The 18,895-nt window shown below is 42.4% G+C and overlaps 1 protein-coding gene across 1 annotated transcript in view; it reads left to right on the forward strand.

Moving 5' to 3' along the window:
- Positions 1-18,895, forward strand: part of LOC105695869 — a gene marked incomplete at its 5' end in the record, with an annotated part of 47,099 nt that overhangs the window by 16,708 nt on the left and 11,496 nt on the right. Inside the window, 3 exons of the mRNA XM_023432268.1 lie at positions 3,149-3,312; positions 7,315-7,516; positions 16,705-17,090. Of these exons, the coding sequence (XP_023288036.1) occupies positions 3,149-3,312; positions 7,315-7,516; positions 16,705-17,090 (752 nt within the window). The remainder of the gene's footprint in view (positions 1-3,148; positions 3,313-7,314; positions 7,517-16,704; positions 17,091-18,895) is intronic.

The following is an 18,895-nucleotide window of genomic DNA, read 5'->3' on the forward strand; positions in this document are numbered from 1 at the left end:
AGGAGAGCGCGTACAGATAGGGCGAAAAAGAGGGAGAATCGTAAAAGCGTAGTCGTGTTGTCTGTCGGCAACGTGCTCGGAATCGCAACATGGAAGCGAATACCAACCTAGTCAACCCACTGAGCTCTGCACCCGAAACCTCGAAAAACGTGAAACCTTTTCCTTTCCAGCATACCACCCTCGGCTCCACTTCTAACTTTGCAGCGAAGATCAAACGCACTTTTCCAAATTTATCAGAAGAACGCATTAAAGTGCACCCCTCGCACCTTGATTGATCCCTTTATCCATACTTCTGACGAGTCGGATCAGAAGATACTAACTGCGACATATCGAAGACAAACCCATTTTAGTTCTTTACTCATATCTGCGTAACTGTGGACCTTAGAATTTGTAATGAATTTTAATGGTATAACAAAATCAGCTTCAGATGTCGTTCTTCAATGGAGGGGTCAATTTTTTGCGATACTAGGAAGGAAGGTTATAGGCTTTATCATTGTAGAATATGAGCAGAGCGATATAAATTAATTGTAAAAAAATGGTTTAACCAGAATATAACATTATTGGTCAGGGAAATGGTATTTTATCCATTTATTGGTCACGAAATGTAATCGTATACAATTAGGGGCAATTGTTGAAATTCTAAAGATAGGTCAACGTCTTCACATAAAAGTCTATAGGGTCTCGAGTACTTTTATAGAGATGTAAAGCCCGACATGGGGTATTCTTAACGTAATCGTTAGCTTCGCAGTGAAGACACGCACGCTCGGTGTCTGTCCTGAAGAATGCATTAACGTCCGACATTTACTTGCCGAACTTGCCGCCGAGGCTGCATTATGCAGGAGACTGCGGTTTGCACCGATTCCAATTCGCGGTGGAACGTGATTCTATTTTGCACGTGTCTGCGCGCACCTTGTCGAAGCCGGGCTCCTAGACCTTGAGCACCCTACTCAGTTGCTATCTTTCAATCTCTATTTTCTTATTTCATTTTACTTCTTCAGAATCAGACACCCGCACCTTGGTAGATTAAGATGACATGAAAGACGCTGAGGAATTTAATCGAGATCGAGAAATTAAAATTCATCTATACCCTTTTTGGTGGTAACGTCATTTTGAATACTCAAGTGGTAACATAAGTTGATGCGTCACGTTCCCGGCATTTATATTTTTGTTGAAGTCTTTTACAGTCTACGCTGATAATTATGCGAATTAAAGCGTTCCATATGTCATTTCAGTAAAGTAATGATAAAGAAATCGATGTAAAACTGGCGAAATCCTGTGAATTTATTATTCTAACGACTGTTTAGGACCAACGTCGCCATCTTGTGACGCTTAGCTGCAACTAATTTTTTTCTCTAGACACGTGTTAGACCCGAGACAATCCAGCATTCTCTTGCAATCGTTATAATATATATTAATATAAGCTGACTCTTTCATATCACTTTCAGTGTCAAGAATCGTGTTCCTGGCTCCAGGTCAAGACCAAATATCGGGGGTTTAGGTTTCAATTCCTATTTTTGTTTTGTGATAAAACTATTACTATCTTGTTGTTAAATAAATTATTAGGGACAATAGTTCTGATAAGAGTAAACGCCAAGGATTGGAATTTTTTTCCGGTCGTATAGTACATCGAAATTGAGGGGTGCAAAAGAAGCTAATTCCTGGTTTTTAGCAAGTACGTGCTCAGGGGCGAACACCTCATAGACATGCAGGTCTCGGACTCGCGGCAACCACTCTGTATACCGAATTCGAATCAATTGATTGGCTGTTGATTGGAAATTGAATTAGATCGGAATGCGCGTCGCCGAGGGGTGGCTGCTGCTGTCTTTGCAGTGCGCACGGAATATCAATGACTCGAGTTTTATGTTGGGCATGCTCGGGCCTCCCAGGAACACGGGCACGATCCTCGACCTCTGTACCACTGTCCCTGCGAATTCCTTAAGACTTTTCTATGGTCGGTCGATGTGGGGGAGACTGGGGCAGGTCGGCACGCTCCCTTGATCTCGGGTCCTTTCCCCTCGTAGGAAGTTTGATTTTTAGAAAATTAATTTACCGCCTCGTTTTTCGAAAATTAATTTACCCCTCGTAGGAAGTTTGATTTTTAGGAAATTAATTTACCGCGTACTTCAACAACGCCGGCACTGTAACTGATTTCTGACTTTTTAAATTGAGGAGAACATCCAGGTGTAATTGAATTACCGACTGCTCGAAAATTAATCCTACATATAATATGTTTCCTTAGAGATGTAAGTTTAATAAATTGTTCACAAATTAAAATTTGCTATCGAGTGGAATGATAAATTCACATCTGTTAAGTACGTAAAATGATATGGAAGGCGCTGAGAAATTTAATCGAGGTTGGCAAATTAAAATTCATCTATACCCTTTTTGGTGGGAAAACGTAGTTTTGAATACTCATGTGGTAACACAAACCGGCGCGTCACGTTACCGGCATTTATATTTTCATTGAAGTCTTTTACAGTCTACGTTGAGAATTATTCGAACTGATGCGTTCCATATGACATTTCGATAACGCAATGATGAAGAGGTCGATGTAAAACTGTTGAAATCCCGTGAATTCATTATTCTAACGACTGTTTAAGACCAATGTCGCCATCTGTGACGTTTAGCTGCAACTAAATTTATGCTCCAAAAACACGCGTTAGACCCGAGACAAGTCAACATTCTCTTGCAATTGTTGGTGAAAAGTATTTTCATGTTTCTCCGTCTAATTCTGTAATATTCCATTTCTGTGGTATTCTAAATTGTTCGAGCTAGGTCCTGAAACTCGTCATTTTCGATTCTAAGCCTCCAAGAAGCGTAAAACATCGAAAACGTGCACGTACGACGTCATGTTGATTCTAGTCCATGATAAATAAATACATTTTTTATGAAAAATGAAATGGCGTGAGTTTCAGGGCCTTCATATTCACATGGAAAAATGTGAAACGAATTGGTACACCCAATTCGGAGAATACTTTCGCCAACGATTTGACTTGTCAGATATATTATAGGCTGACTCTTTCATATCCTTTTAAGAGTACGTTCCTTTTTCTACATCTTTTGTGATTTTTGGCAAGTGGCAGTCTTCTCGAGAGATGGGAAGATAGTAAGGATCGGTTTTTCATTCATGATTTTTGTTTTCTTTCAGAACGAACTGACCACCTTGAGGGATCGTAAGACGGCTATGCTCGCGTTGAACGTATCGGCGCATCGGTTGATTGTGGACTCCACCGTATCCGAGTCAGCAACAGTTTCCACTCTAAAGGATGATGTAGCTGACTTGTATCGTATTTGGGACGAAGTCTTCCAAAAGTAAGTACAACGTGTAAACGGACCTATATAACTCTGCAAAACAGTGTAAGAATTGTCTGTAGTGATATTTCAATAATGAAGTAAGCATTACAATACATTTTTTTTTATCTTCTCAACGCATGGAGCAATTTATGCCTATTTCGAAAGTTATCAATGAACAGACAGGTGATTGGAGCTGGGAGTAAATACTTTAAATAGGTAGCGCTTTCAGAAGTTCACCACTACTTTTTCCCTTGTAATCTTCTAAAGAGGCAATCCAGTACCCTTACCCTGTTTCTCTATTAATTAGATTTCATTCAAAAATTCGGCCGAACTAGCTTATTCGTCAGAGCACAGTTGATAATAATATATATCTACGCTTAATTCAAATGTAGTGTAAATGTTTTAACAATAATGTATTTCCATTGGGTAAATGACGGAATAAATGAGTCTTAAAGCGAAATAAAACTCACCTCAAGCTAGTCAATTTGAATAAGACAATTTTTGTATAAAGGTATTGCACCGAACTGCCCGAGACTAGCACGTGGTTCGTGAGCACCTAACAATAAGAATTGTCCAGAGATTGGCAGATATAGATTAAACAAAAATCTTTTGATTTAGCCTAAACCAAACCCAGAATGACATCCAGATAACATATTTCAATTCGATTAACAATTTTTTGAATAAGACCATTTTCGACCATTATCTAATTTTTTTAATAAGATAATTTTTGTATAAAGGTATTGCACCGAACTGCCTGAGACTAACACGTGGTTCGTGAGCACCTAACAATACGAATTGTCCTGAGATTGGCAAAATATAGGCTCCAAGACAGAAGAGGTAGAAATATCAAAATTTGCACGTTCGCTTTTCGCATTATTTTGGTGCCATTTATATGCTCTGTGGATACCCACGATATCCTTAAAGTACTTGAATAACATCAAAATTATGCGAGAGAATAACGTACAAAATGTTTTATTATTTCTACCTTTTCTATATTGGTGCCTATACGATCGGGGGTAGTTTTAGGGTGAAGGGGGTGATATTTCGGATCTGTCTCTTGGGTATTCCTAAAGCACTTAAATAGCACAAAAATTCTGCATACTCCTTTTTCGAATCTTTCCCTTAACGTAGTATGCACTGTGGGGGTGCTGAGTGAACGTTTACTCAGAACCACCACCGATTTTCGTTATAAGGGGTGGAGCACTGAAATAGCAGTAAAAAAGCACTAAATTCTCCAATAGGTTTCATTTCATATTTCCGATGTGGGGTGCCTACTGTATATACATTTAGAAATTTTGGAAACACCACGGTATAGCTAATAGAGCCAACATCGGTCACAGCTCCCCGAGTGACATTTTGATGTCACTTCTTCGTCCCTACAATTTTGGAAGAACTACCCGGATTGCGTGTCAGGTTTAAGCTCAAATGCATACTTCGCGGAAGTGCATGCGATAGACCCGAAATTAGCTCCCCGCAAGGTCAACGTAGAGGCTGGACAAATGTTTTCGGAGGTAATGAAACTTCGGGAGAGAGCATCGCGGCACGAGCGGCATCGGGGTTCGACAGATCGGACGGGGGTTGTCGCTCGAGTTTCGCGGGATTATCCGACTCTTCGTCTCACGGGGGTTCGGGTGGAGGAGAGGGCTGCTAGTGTCACGCGAATTACCCGGCCGAGGGCGGGTCCGGGCCTACCAGAAATTCGAATCTCGTCGGAAAAGATATCTCAGGGTCTTAAAGAACGACTGGGGTTATTCGGGGAGAATTAGCCCCCGATTTAGTTCCGAGGCAATCCGACCTGCGAGTCGAGGTGCTAATCTCGGGGCCCGATTAATCTTGAGTTACGTTGGAGAGAGCTTCGTTGCATCGATATGTAGGGTAAAGCAGGGGATGTGCCGTCGGTCAAATTGTACCACTACGATATTTAAGAACATACCCTAAGAAACTGCCATATAACTGAGAAATTATCAACTTGCAACATTTCTTTATACCTATTTGGTGGCAGCACCGGTGAATACTAAAGTCAAAGGTATATTATATGAGTTTGCTAACGCGTTACTAATTTTGCCGCATCGTTTACAACCGGTTACCCCATGTAGGGTGTGTTAAAAAATTGTCATTAATAATTGTTAAATAGTTATATTCAATTTTCATGCAAATACATGCATTACTTTTTGCATAACGGACATTTTAAAAATTATAAAAGTGAAAACAACTCCAGGTCGGCAATATTGTCCTACCACGTAATCGGGTAGTTCGTCTCGGTACAATTATTCCAACTGTGTTTATTAAGTCGAAACTTTGATTATCTAAATAGTCACCCTTCGATAAACGTGATTCCGTTTAGGAATGGCATCATAAAGAATGATGGAACATAGTTATCCTAAGATATGAGAAAGGCCAATCAATTTTAAGAAGTGGTTTCATGAAAAATGCGCTAATGTAAAATCTACTGAATTCTACATATTCGTTTTTTGTAGCAAAATATGCAATATAAATATGGAAGATATAAAGAAGGTCCCGAACTCATGAAATTTCAATTTTTTTGACATTTGTTCACAGATATTTTTAAAATTTGTTATAAAAATGAAATTTTATGAGTGTCAGGACCTTCCTTATAGCCTCTATATTCACGTTGTGAAGTTTCAAATAATTTGGAACACTCAGTTCGGAGAAATGTTTCATAAATGATTTATTTTTTATAAATGATTTTTTAAAATCTTCGTTAATTTGCCATTCCAGCTCTATATCTCCAGGTATGACGGATCTTCCTCGTCTTCATTTATCATATCAGTCTTTTCGACTGTTCTTTTTTACTCTACTGGCTGTTCAAGTCTCTTTCATAGTCAGAATCGCGTGAATTCCAGCGCATTTAAGCGATTCGCGCTTGCGTGCTCACGTTATTCATTATATCTTCACTGTTTTTAGGAATATCTTAATCTTTCTTCTTTAGAAATATTCTGTAAACTGCAGTGAATAATAATTATTGAAAAATTAATTTTTTGTACCATTCTGGAGCTACGTATCCCTTTAAAAGACCCTCGAAAGCGTTAGCATTAAACCATGAAGTTAAATGCAAATTGATATTGCTTTGGTTTGCGAGTTAAACCCAGGTTTAACACACGATGACGCGCGTGGCCGCAGGAAGAATTAGGATGCCGGGGATGTTGAATCCTAGGCGAAGGGGTTGGTCCGGCTTGACCCTCTCCTGGCCCCCAGGGTGGGTCAGTGGTCAATCCCCTTTTCCGCGGATCGTACCGCCGTCAGCATTGGGGATCAAGAGATTTCGAAGAAATTAAAATGGGATTTGTGGTCTCCCCGTTAAAGGGGCGCAGTTGACGGAGTTCGGAGGATTACTTTTGAAACGCTGTGCCTTGACGAAATTTTCGCTAGTACCTCCCTGAGAAACTTCTTTCGTTTCCCAAACTTCATTTCTTTCGACACGGTGAACGGAAAGCGCTTTTCTATGATTGCATATCAAGTGTAATTATGTCGCAGGGTCACTTCAAGAACTCCATCATCGAGTCTCCTTTGGTTTGCTCCCCGGGCGTGTCACAAGGGTCGGATTGATCCCGGATATAATGTTTTTATTTGCCGATTGCGAGTACAGGGAGAATCCTCCAATACTCCGGCAAGTCCTTGTTTACCCAATGACCCTACCTTCCTTTCTCCACCGTAGTGATTGATTTTCCCGCGACGGGTGGCCCTTAATTTTCCGCGTCTGTTCGATCGGACCTTTTGTGTGCTTACCGGTGACCTCACCTCGCCGTGGGCTTTCAAAGTTCGGTATTATCATTAATCCTTTCCTCAACGCCCTGTTCCCTTCCAAAGATGATGAAAAATATTTAGACACGGCATAAATTATCTGAGTGCATTTATTATAACATGATCCTAACGTTAACGATAATACACCCACGTCGTAAAGAAATAAGCAAAGTAGGCTTTCGCGACAATGTGGCCGTGTTATATGTTGCGCAAAATCCGTTTGCGGGCGTATAAATAACATTTTCTTCTTATGTTTAGGGGCAACCAGCAACTCATGACGTTACAAGCCGTTCAGCAGTTCAGCGTGAAGTTCAACGAACTGCAGTGCGCTTTGCAAAGGGATAAGGACACCCTTTCCGTGTTGAACGTCGCGCTTCAATCCGGCGTCACTTCAGACGTCGCCTCTTCCGTGCGCGAAGTGGCTCGTCTGCTTTCGGAGAAGCAAGATGCTTCTTGCAAGGTGAGTTAATGACGAATTTTTTAAGACCGCAAGCTCAGTCAACGTATCCACGATTTGTAGAAAACTTCGTAGATATAAAATAGCACCTCATGAGCGATTCGACGCCCTGACTGAAGATAAATTGCACGAAGCATGTTATTAATAAAGCATGAAAGTATTCTCCGAACTGGGTGTACCAATTCGTTTCACAGTTTTCCACGTGAATGTGGAGGCCCTGAAACTCACGCCATTTCATTTTTCATAAAAAGTGTATTTATTTATCATGGACTAGAATCAACATGGCGTCGTACGTGCACGTTTTCGATGTTTTACGCTTCTTGGAGGCTAAGAATCGAAAATGAAGAGTTTCAGGACCTAGCTCGAAATGTTTAGAATACCGTAGAAATGGAATATTACGGATTCGGATAGGAAAATATGGGAAATACTGTCACCAACGATTGCAAGAGAATGCTGGTTCGTCTCGTGGCTTCGCGTGTCTTTTGAGCAAAAATTTAGTTGCAAATAACGTCACAGATGGCGACGTTGGGCCTAAACAGTCGTTAAAATAATGAATTCACGAGATTTCAACAGTTTTACGTCGATCTCTATATCATTACTTTACCGAAATAACATAGGGTTCGCTTCATTTCGTATAATTCTCAACGTAGACCGTAAAAGACTAAAACATAAATATTAATGTCGAGACGCACCAGTTTATGTTCCCACTTAAGTATTAAAAATGATGTTACCACCGAAAAGGGTATAGATTAATTTTGCTTTTTCGACGTTTTTTCGATTAAATTTCTCAGCGCCTTTCATATCATCTCAATCCTTTGCGCTCTTTAGTCGAGTCTGACTCGATAATTACCAGGCGATTTCAGAAACTCGGAGCGCAAAGGGTTAAAATCGCGAAGCTACATTAACCTTTAGAAGATCTCTTCTCTACTAAATTCAAAAGTAACTCTGTCTCGATATCGGAAAATAAGCATTAAAATGATTTGTACCATTTAAAAATAGGAAATTAAAAAAATGTCAAAAGAAGAATTCCTGAAAGAGGAAAACTTTCGAAAATAAACTTTGTATTCTGGAGATTAATCAAGTAAAACAGAAATTTCTAAGAGTCACCGGTGACGCTAGATCGAAACTTTGGGGATCTCCAGTCTCTTTGGGAAGTGGAAAGCCCGTGAAAAGTTGCAAAGGGAAAGAAAAGCGGAGTGAAGTCGCTCGGTAATTTGTTAGGACGCGTCTCTCGAGTCACAGGAGGGGGTCCCCTTTCTCGCCACAGCGAATTACGAGCAATTACGGTGCACGCTGGCCACAGGTTCAGTCAGGCTCGGTTAGGTTAAACGGAAGGGTAGGTGAAAGGTTTAGGTCCGACCCGATCCCGAAGAGTGCCGGTGCACCTCTTCCCTTCCCGGCCATCGGGATCACGCCGGCGCGGATCATAGGCGCATTCCCCGCAATGATTATGATTACGCTTACGCTTATGCTTATGATTACACGACGGTGCGCGCCGCGGTGATCACGAATCGATAGAGTCGAGGGCCATCTTCTCTCGTGCCCTCGGCGTCATTTCCGCCTGTAATTCGCGCAACAACGTGACGAGGTGTACCCGAGCGCGGCACTTTGAAACGCCTTTCCAGCTCCGTCTAAGACAAATCAAATGATTCCATGTAACACGAGACGCTCCTCGAATCACCGTTTATGGGTTACCTTTCGCCGGTATATAGAAATTTCTATATCAATTCGAGCATTATCCTCCCAGGTAGATATCGTTTGTAGCGGTGTTTGTACCGCCTATTAGGTTACCGTGTGTTGTACGATGGCGGACATGAATGCCACCCCTGCAGATACGGCATCGCCTGTGCAGGATGGGAAGGCATTGATGTCACCCAATGTACTTATCCGTCGGTGTCATTAAGAGATCCGTTTTTAGAGAATAATTGAAATTAAAATCCCGCTGGACTCTGAAACATAAATTAGACATAAAATTGCAACCCCTCTTAAATTCTGTACTTGCCTTGTCCGAGGTCTTATTTGAAAGCATTATTTTCATCAATTCCCGTGTTTATTTTTTTCTTGCAATTTAATCTTCAACTCCTTTATTCTTCTGGTCATTTAGTTTGCTGACAAAAGTGTCAATTTCATTACGTTCACGAAGAATCTCCGAGGGGCTGTTCACTTGGAAATCAGTGAAAATGATTTCCTTCTTTGACAGCCGATTGCCTTTGATTTCATATGATAGACAACAATGCGATTCGGTAACAAGTGACGTTCGGCCTTAAGATTGTGACAGTGATTTCCAACGATTTGCAACCATTTCTGCTTGCGATTTCCAGTTGGTTTCGGCATGATTTCGAGCGTTAAAATTCATGATCTCTTAAGTGAATATCCCGTCGAGAATCTCAGAATTCATTTTTCTCGTTAGAACCTCCAAGTCTTCGGAACATTTGACTTGGTTTGAAAATTTGAGGTTTGAAAACTCTCAGAATGGAATGGACATACTCATATTATACTGCAAATACTCGCGGATATTTATGAGGCTGTTTCAGGTAAAAATTATTGACTTGGGTTCCATGTCTGTATATACTCATATTATATTCATATTTTACTCCAAATACTCGCGAGCGTTCATAGGATTTTTCCAAGTAAAAATTGATGACTCGAGTTTCATGTCTGTATCGAACTTCATCGCGATTACAATCATTATATCATGCTTCTGCCTCTTGCAATACACGGAAGAAAAAAAATAATTTGGTCACGTTTACTATAGGGACATGGTTAAAATACAGTGGGAAGTAAGACCACCTAAATGGTGAAATTGACCATATGGAATGGTAAATGCAATCCTGCGAATAGGTACTGTTCCAAGGCGTTGCGCTTAAAAAGTGCAGGAGTGATCACCATTTGGAATGGTAATATTAACTATATGAAGAGGTTACAATACGCACAGTAAATTGGAAGCTTTATTTAGGAGCATAAGTATAGTGTTCGTAATCATAATAATCGAATTTTTTATGTCGACGGTAATGTTTTTAATGGATATTCACAATTATGCATAATGGTGGAACAACTCGTTTCTTGCAGTTACGTTGACTAAATGGTGAAGTAACCCTTACTACGTTCTATTTACTATGTTACGCTGGTTAATGCAACCTCCTCTGAAGGTTGTCCCGTGCCTTGCAATAGGGTTGTGATTACAACAATTGTGGTTCTTCTCCCCATTCTTTTCTTTCCGTGTACTTCTAATAGCACCCAGAGGTATAGAGTCTATGAAATGGGCCTTTAGATCATCTAAGGTCGCTTAACACTAGGTTTACGGGCGTTTTTTATATACCTGTTTCTACGAGCACCCATCAAATTGACGGGTAAACGAAAACACGCATTTTCTTTAAAAAATCGATTTATTCAAATTAAGTCTGTATTAAACAACCCTAGGCTTTACGTTTAAATAAATGACTAATAAGTAATAAGTCTTTTTTTAAAAATTATCACGGAAATGATTGGAATGCTCGTCCTCTCATCCTCGGAGTCAGAACTAGAAAGAATGCGCATCCTTTTCTTGCTACGACACCCTTTCAAGAAGTTTTCCTCTTCACTATCCGAAGATCCTTCTATTTCTCCACTTTCAATGCAAACTTTCACTCTCATCTTCGCCCTACACTCACTGCAACGAAGCAAATATATATGGATTGTTTATGAAATTAGCTAGTCCGTCAATTTGACGGGTTTCGTAGAGATAGGTATACCACATACAGATTTTAATAATTAGAAGACTTAGGAAAAAATAATTGTGTGTACAAATTCTTTGGATGAAATGATTAATTTACGACACAAAAATGGTTAAAATTAATGCTATAGTTTTTTCGGTATTTCTTTTTGAAGTTTGAATTCCGTCAAATTGACGGGTCCCGTAAACCTAGTGTTAAAGATCCCGGAATTCTCACCGGGGTAGGCTATCCCTACCCCGAGTACTCGTAGAGGGTCTCGGTACAAGGACAGGGGCGGTTCGGTTTGATCGATTGTACTTGTCGATCTCGCGTCGCGGCTAAACGCCGCCGCCGCGATCCCTCCATTTCCTCCGCATCCGTCTTGCATTTGCATATAAAGTAAACTCCCTTGTAAAGTCGTCCACCGTTACGGAGGCTCGGCTCCTGCGGGCCTCTGCGGATCCTGAAGGAACCGCGCGGAGGAGCGTAACGTCACTTCCGATTGCTCCGACGCTCATTTCGCTTGTCAGGAAGACGTACGGTCAGGGCTACGGCCTATCCCAACCTCGGGCTCTCCTTTCTCATTCTTTCCCTTGCGCCCCCTATCGGAAGCCGGGAGTCCAAAGAGTCCTCATGGAAACCGAGGACCAGGAGCGATTGGGACCCACCCCGAGGGGTGTCTCGCGATCGCGCGATTTACAATACCCAGGAGGGCGATTTCCCGGGCGCGACATATGTTTCCCTTCGCCTTTGCATATTCGCGACTTTTTAGCGAGGGCTGCTGGATACGTATGCCTGCTCAGTTGTTCCAGAAGGTGGAAGTTCTCGGTGCCAGTTAGCTAGGGAGAAACCTCTGAATGGAGGGGCTTTTAGAAATTGGGGACGAATCTTTACAGAGCGAGGGTCGATCGAGAGCTCGGTTTTTCATGGATTTTGGAAAGGTGGTTCGGACACCTGATTACTTGGGGAAAAAAAATTGAATCTCGTCACAAATGATGAGTGGGCTCGATTCGTACAAGGTAATTTTGGGTAATAAGGCCCACCATAACTTGAAAGGCTTGTAGAAATTAAAATATACAGTATTTTAGGCAGGGGGTATGAGCAGGGGCGACACGAACAATGTTTATTACAGGTACAAGCTATAAAATGAAGATATAATTTTTAACAAATACGTAATTAAAAAAATTGCAGGATGGGGCTCCTGGGCTCTGTTTCCAGAACGCGTAGGTAATAAGACCCACGGACATCCAGGGGAGAATGTTCATTAATTTGCACTGTTGGGGCACGTTATGTCATTAAGATCCGCTAATGTTGTTTTCGGGGATTCTTCGTAAAGTAATTTCTTGCTCAGGGCACCTTGCCACATATCGGCAATCCTATTTTCTTGATAAAGGCTGCGGTCCCAGTTCTCGGTCTTCTTTGAGGAGCCAGGCTTCGTTTTTTTAAAGTATTTCGCTCAAATTTTGTTGCGATGTTGTATTTCCTGCAACTAGTCATAGTTTCATGTCCTTTTTGAAAAAATCTTTGGTTACGCTATGTTGCCCTATGCCCTATTTGATTTCTTTTATATGTTATAGTAGACTGAAAACTAAGCGACACGTATTTTTTTTTTTCATCTCCCATTAAACACTTTAAGGGGGTGAAACTACCATCCAAAGTAAGGCCTGCGAGGGGTGGCTCACCCCTTAATTATTTTTTATTTCTAATTGAGAGAATTCTATTTTTCATTTCTCGTTATGAGAAAGCTTTTCCAGGTGGATTGGTTAAAAAGTATTATGTTCTCGTGGATGAAACTGCCAAATCGCCCCTTGACATGCCTTACTTTGGATGGTGGTTTCACCCCCTTAAAGTGTTTAATGGCAGATAAAAAAACGTGTCGCTTAGTTTTTTGTCTACTATAAGATATTATAAAAGAAATGAAATCGGAGAGATCGACCTGGGATACTTTCCTTGCAAGTGGGAAATTTCCTGTCCTCCGTTTCATCCTTTTATTCGTTCTGGAGTTCCGAGGGCAAACGGAAGTCCAATCCATCCGGACATTTTGGAAGTAGGCTCGACTAAAGTGGCGGGTCCAAGTTGGGAAGTGGGTATCCGGGGTGAGGACCTAGGGTTGCAACCTTACACCACCGCGTTCCGAGGTGGCTGCTCGAGGAAGAGACGAGGAACGGAGGGATGAGAAGGCGTCTCGGAGGCAGGACTCTCGTGGGAGCTCGGATCGTTAATCGCCCGGACGATTCCCTTTCGGCTCACGTACCGGGATAGCCCGTGGAATCAGCGTAAAAATACAAATTTAATATCACCGCCGGATCACGGGGATCGGCGGCCATTGCCGCCTGGAAACCGGGAACGAGCGGACCCCCTTGCGTCTGGACCTCTCGGACCTACGGGAACCCTCCCGCTCGCCTCTTTTACGAGAAATCGATCTTCGATCCCGAAAGGCCGACACCTTGACGAGCTCCTCCATCGGGGCTCGAAATTCGATGCTCCTCGGAAACGGTCCCTCTTAACAAACCGCTTCAATGTTACATTTTTAATCGTATATTCTTGCGAAGATTAATGTAATCGATGCGATTGGTTAATGCTTTTGCAATTGGTTGCCAGACTTCTAGCGGAGAGGACTTCGTACGAAAATTTCCTATGAAGTAGGTATCTTTGATGTATTTTCGCATAACGTTGGTCTTACATGGAATGCGGTAATCCCTTAAGGTGATATGAAAGAGTCAGCCTATATATGAGAAGTCAAATCGTTGTTAAATTTTACCACGTAAATATAGAGGCCCTAAAGTAGGTTCGGAGACTCATGAAGTTTGATTTTTCATAGAAAAATTATTTATTGACTGGAACAACGTGGCGTGGTCCGTATACGTTTTCGATGTTTCACGCTTCTTGGAGGCTTAGAATCGAAAATGAAGAGTTTCAGGACCCAGTTCGAACAATTTAGAATACCGTAAAAGTGGAACATTGCAGAGTCAGATCGGAAAATATGGAAAATACTTTCACCAATGACTACAAGACTTGTCTCGGGTCTAACACGTGTCTAGAGAAAAAATTAGTTGCAGCTAAGCGTCACAGATGGCGACGTTGGTCCTAAAGAGTCGTTACAATAATGAATTCAGGGGATTTCGACAGATTTACATCGATTACTTCATCATTGTTTTACTGAAATGACATATAGAACGCTTCAATTCGTATATTCCCAACGCAGACTGCGAAAGACTTCAACATAAATATAAATGACGGTAACGTGACGTGCCAGTTAATGTATGTGTATAAAGCTGGAATTGCCACTTTAGCACAATTCAATAAAATTTGTTGTAAAGTTTATTGCTAATTTATTGCACAAGATGATAATTTTTTGCTCTTATACTTTTCCGATAAATGGTGGCGATGTCAGCTTTATATAAAGCTAGCACTGCCACAATAAAAAACAATTATTAAGTAAATGTTCATCGATGAATTATATACCAGAATTCATTGCTAATTAATTGCTCGCAGAAAAACCAAATTTCAATTATTTTGCTCACTTCTAAAGGGGAGAATCGCCACCCCTAGTGCTGATCGCAGGACAGAAACATGAAATACACGGGAGAATTGAACTATTTCTTCACGTGGGAATTAATTGCTAATTAATTGCTCCGAGAAGAACCAATATCTTCATAAAATTACAATTTTCAAACCTACATTAATTAGTGATTAATTCCAACGTCAACAAATAGTTCGCTTCTTCCATTTTTTACATGGCCATGCTGGGGCGACATAGGTGGGGTTGGCCTACCACCTTAGGGATTGTGAAAAAAATTCGAAATTAAATTCTTCTCGGAGCAATTAATTTCCACATGAAGAAATAGTTCGATTCTCCCATGTTTTTCATGTTTCTGTCCTGCGATCATCACTAGGGGTGGCGATTCGCCCCTTTAGGGGTGAGCAAAAAAATTGAAATTTGGTTTTTCTGCGAGCAATTAATTAGCAATAAATTCTGGTATATAATTCATCGATGAACATTTACTTAATAATTATTTTTCATTGTGGCAGTGCTAGCTTTATATAAAGCTGACATCGCCACCATTTTTCGGAAAAGTATAAGAGCAAAAAATTATCTTCTTGTGCAATAAAATAGAAATGAATTAGCAATAAATTTTGCAACAAACTTTATTGAATTGTGCTAAAGTGGCAGTTCCAGCTTTATATACATAGTTAATGTTACCACTTGAGTATTCAAAATAGGGTACCACCAAGAAAGTATGCATGAATTTTAATTGATCGACCTCGATTAAATTTCTCAGCGCCTTTCGTATCGTCTTAATGCGTTTCTCAAGCAAAGATTCATTTGTACCGGCCGATACATCCTGGGAATCCTTCGGCAGGGTACGTTCCAAGCAGTCGGCCGCAGAAAGATTTGCTCGAAATCGTTCTACGGGGTCTTCCCCGAGCACCCGATATTCCTGCTCGCTCTCGCAAAGGACGGGCACCCTGATACTTTTCTACGTGATTGGGGCCCTCCAGCTGCACGGGGTCTGACTCGATCGCGCCGGTATCTCCTATCCGTTATACAGGAGTATACGAGTATACCGGCTGGTCTATATATACGTATATATGTATACCTATACATGTATATAGGAATGGGTTGGAGGTTGCTACTTGGTATGCGGATCGCGCTTTTCATTACTGCCGGCTCGTTCTGCGCGTCTCCACTGCTGCAAGAAGCCTAAATCTACTCGCCCTCCTCTGCCTCCTCGCTCCCTCTTTCTCTTCCTCCCTCCTCCGTCCTCCCTTTTGGCCGCTTTCTCCCCCGGCTTCCAACCTTCGCTCTCGTTGCTCGTCATCCCTTCTCGGGGGTCCTCACGCTTCCGCGCCGTCTCCTCTTCGCTTTGCCTCCCTCCTTCTTCCGGCATCCCCTGTCTTCGGTCTCTTTCTCGCTTCCTTCCTCGCGTCGTCACCTTCTGGTCCCTTAGTGCCCCTCCGGCTATTTCCGCCACTGGATTATACTCGATATCCGATATCACCTTCGGCCTACGTACTTCACCGATTGAAGGTTCCCTGATCAGCTAGTCCCTTTCACGTAAATGCTAACACGGGTGTTATCTTTTCGGAGATATTTATAGCGATCTCTCGCCTTCCCCCGATTAGATACTATTTTTGCTAAAGTGACTAAGAAGGGCCGTTTCATCATTTTGCAGTTTTGAGTTTACGATAATGGCGGCAGAGTCCCTAACTGGAAACTTAACCCCTTATCTTGGGATTTAAATTCTAATAGCGCGTGCCACAAACAACAAAAATGTCGGTCATACTTCGGGCCATTTCACGCTTTGGCTGAAACTTTCATATCGCCTTAAGAACTTCAACTCAAATATTGGGAGAACCAGCCCCATATGTGCAGTTATGATGTTACGACGTTACGACGTATGCCAAAGTAATAATTGTTTAACGGCATTTTTAAAGTCTGCTTACTGTTCCAATTATTTGTTTCGGTGATACAATATTTTGCCTTTCTCATTCCAGAACGGCACCGGCCCGGGTAGCGTCGCAACGGAGGGAACCAACATGGTCGTCCTGGCGAACACCGGCGCGCTAATAGTGACGGGCACGCTCGCGCACGAGGGCGGCTCCCTTTCCGACAGCGGGATCTCCGACAGCGGAAGTGAGCAAGAATTGAGCGAGCGAGAGAGGCGTCTGGCGGCTCTTCGCGGACTGATTCGCGTTTTGGAGGCCCAGCTGACCCCGGGCAGCGTCGCCCTGGTCGACCTCTCCAAGAGGGTCGAGGACGTGGAGGCGGAGCTCCGCAACCTGCAGAAGCAGTGTCGGCATCTGATCGTGCAGACGGCCGTCACCGCCGAGGCACGCTCCAAGGGTCAATCTCTTGGCCAGCTCGAAGCAGATCTCACCCAGTGAGTGGAATTTCTCTTCCATTCGAGACGTTGTCTTTTTCCAGATGACGGCGGTCTTCTCGGCAGAGTCGGCAAGGACAAAGTTCCTTCTCCAGGAAGATTCGAACTATGGAGAACTGTCTCAACTGTATATCGCATTTTCTCCCGACGGGGTTTTATATCGTGGATCTTTTACATCCGGATGGCATGGAGTAAGGTAACTTTGGGTAATAAGGTCGCCATAGCTTGAAAGGCCTGAAAAAATTAAAGTGTAAAGTATTTTGGGAAGGGGGCATGAGCAAGGGGTACGTGAGCAATGTTTGTTTCAAGTAGACACTATAAAAAGCAAATATCATTTTAAATAAATACGTAATTAAAAAAATTTTAGCATGCGGCTCCTGGGCTTTGTTACCTGAACGTGTTGGTAATAAGGCTCATGGACATCGATCGGAGGATGCGCGTTAATTTCAACAGTTAGGGCAAGTTATGTCATCAAGATCCTCGAATGTTGTCTTCGAGCATTCTTCGTAGAGCCGTTTCTTGCACAGGGCACGTTGCCGCACATCGGTAACCCTATTTTCTTGGTAAAGGCTGCGGTCCCAGTTCTCGGTCTTCTTTGAGATGCTAAGCTTCGTTTTTCTTCAAGTATTTCGCTTAAATTTTGCTGTGACGTTGCAATTGCTGCAACTAGTCATAGTTTCCTGTCCTTTTTTAAAATGACCTTTGGTTGCAATGTGTTGCCCTATGCCGGGCCTTATTCCCCGTTCGATGCAATTTACATTTCCAAGGTATAATTTCTGAAACAACAAACCTTTTCAACAAAACCCATCCAACAGGATGTAGGGAAAAGTATAAGGTACTAAATACCTGCTAAACAGAGCAGGACTTCACAAAACTTTGGGACAAACAGCTTGAACGCTGCAAGCAAATTTGATAAAATTCCCTCGGAAATATTTCTTATCAATCTCAGTTTACCATGGGCTTTTCATTATCCTACTAACTGGCAGAGGGAGCCACAAGCATTGCACTTTTGCTATATGGTGAAATATAAGCATGGCCCTTGCTCCCCGGATGGGCCTTATTACCCAAAGTTACCTTACATTTCATATTACTCTTTCAAGAAGGAAAACTCAGGTTCCAGGATATGTACATTTTATTGGACTCGCAAGAGTTATCGGATACCGCTACCAAGGAAAACAGGCGTTTATCCGAGGAGGGTCTGGGCTCAAATTGACGATTGATGCAGCAGGTTTGGCACCCGATGGAAGCGGCCCTGGAGGAGCGCCGGGGGCGTATCGGGGACAACAGCTGCGGAAATGAATTATAGCCTTTCATAAGCTGCTTGGCGCCTCATCGGGCCTCACTTTTTCACCCTAAAGTTTCATTAACATTGGCGCGAAGCCAATACGTGGAAGCAGCGGGTCCCGCGGGTGTGTTTATTACAGGTGTCGCACCCCCGACTCGTCCATCCCCAGGGGGCAACGGGACCCGGTGAAATTACCGCTGGCCACCTCATTTAACTTTGTTTTAAGGATGCTTTTTATAGATCTGTGTTCCAGGGGGCTCTTGTAGGGCCGGTAATAGGTTTAGTTCTCGCGAGGTGGAAGCGTCCTCAGTATTGCGTCGTAAAAGGGGGTGTAAAAACTCGGGACTAGGGATGCCCGTACTCCTTCCTCGTCACGTTCGTCGTACCTCCGCTTCCTCGCATTCCGGGAAGGAATATCGATGGCCGAAGCAAGGTGCACCCATCTGAGACACGACGCTATGAATGTTTATGACGAGATTCATGTCGTTCCCATTGTTTATGCATTTTAGGCCCCGTGAGA

Source organism: Orussus abietinus, unplaced genomic scaffold, assembly GCF_000612105.2.
Source record: "Orussus abietinus isolate OABI.00-Male unplaced genomic scaffold, Oabi_2.0 scaffold253, whole genome shotgun sequence".
NCBI classification, from domain to species: domain Eukaryota; kingdom Metazoa; phylum Arthropoda; class Insecta; order Hymenoptera; family Orussidae; genus Orussus; species Orussus abietinus.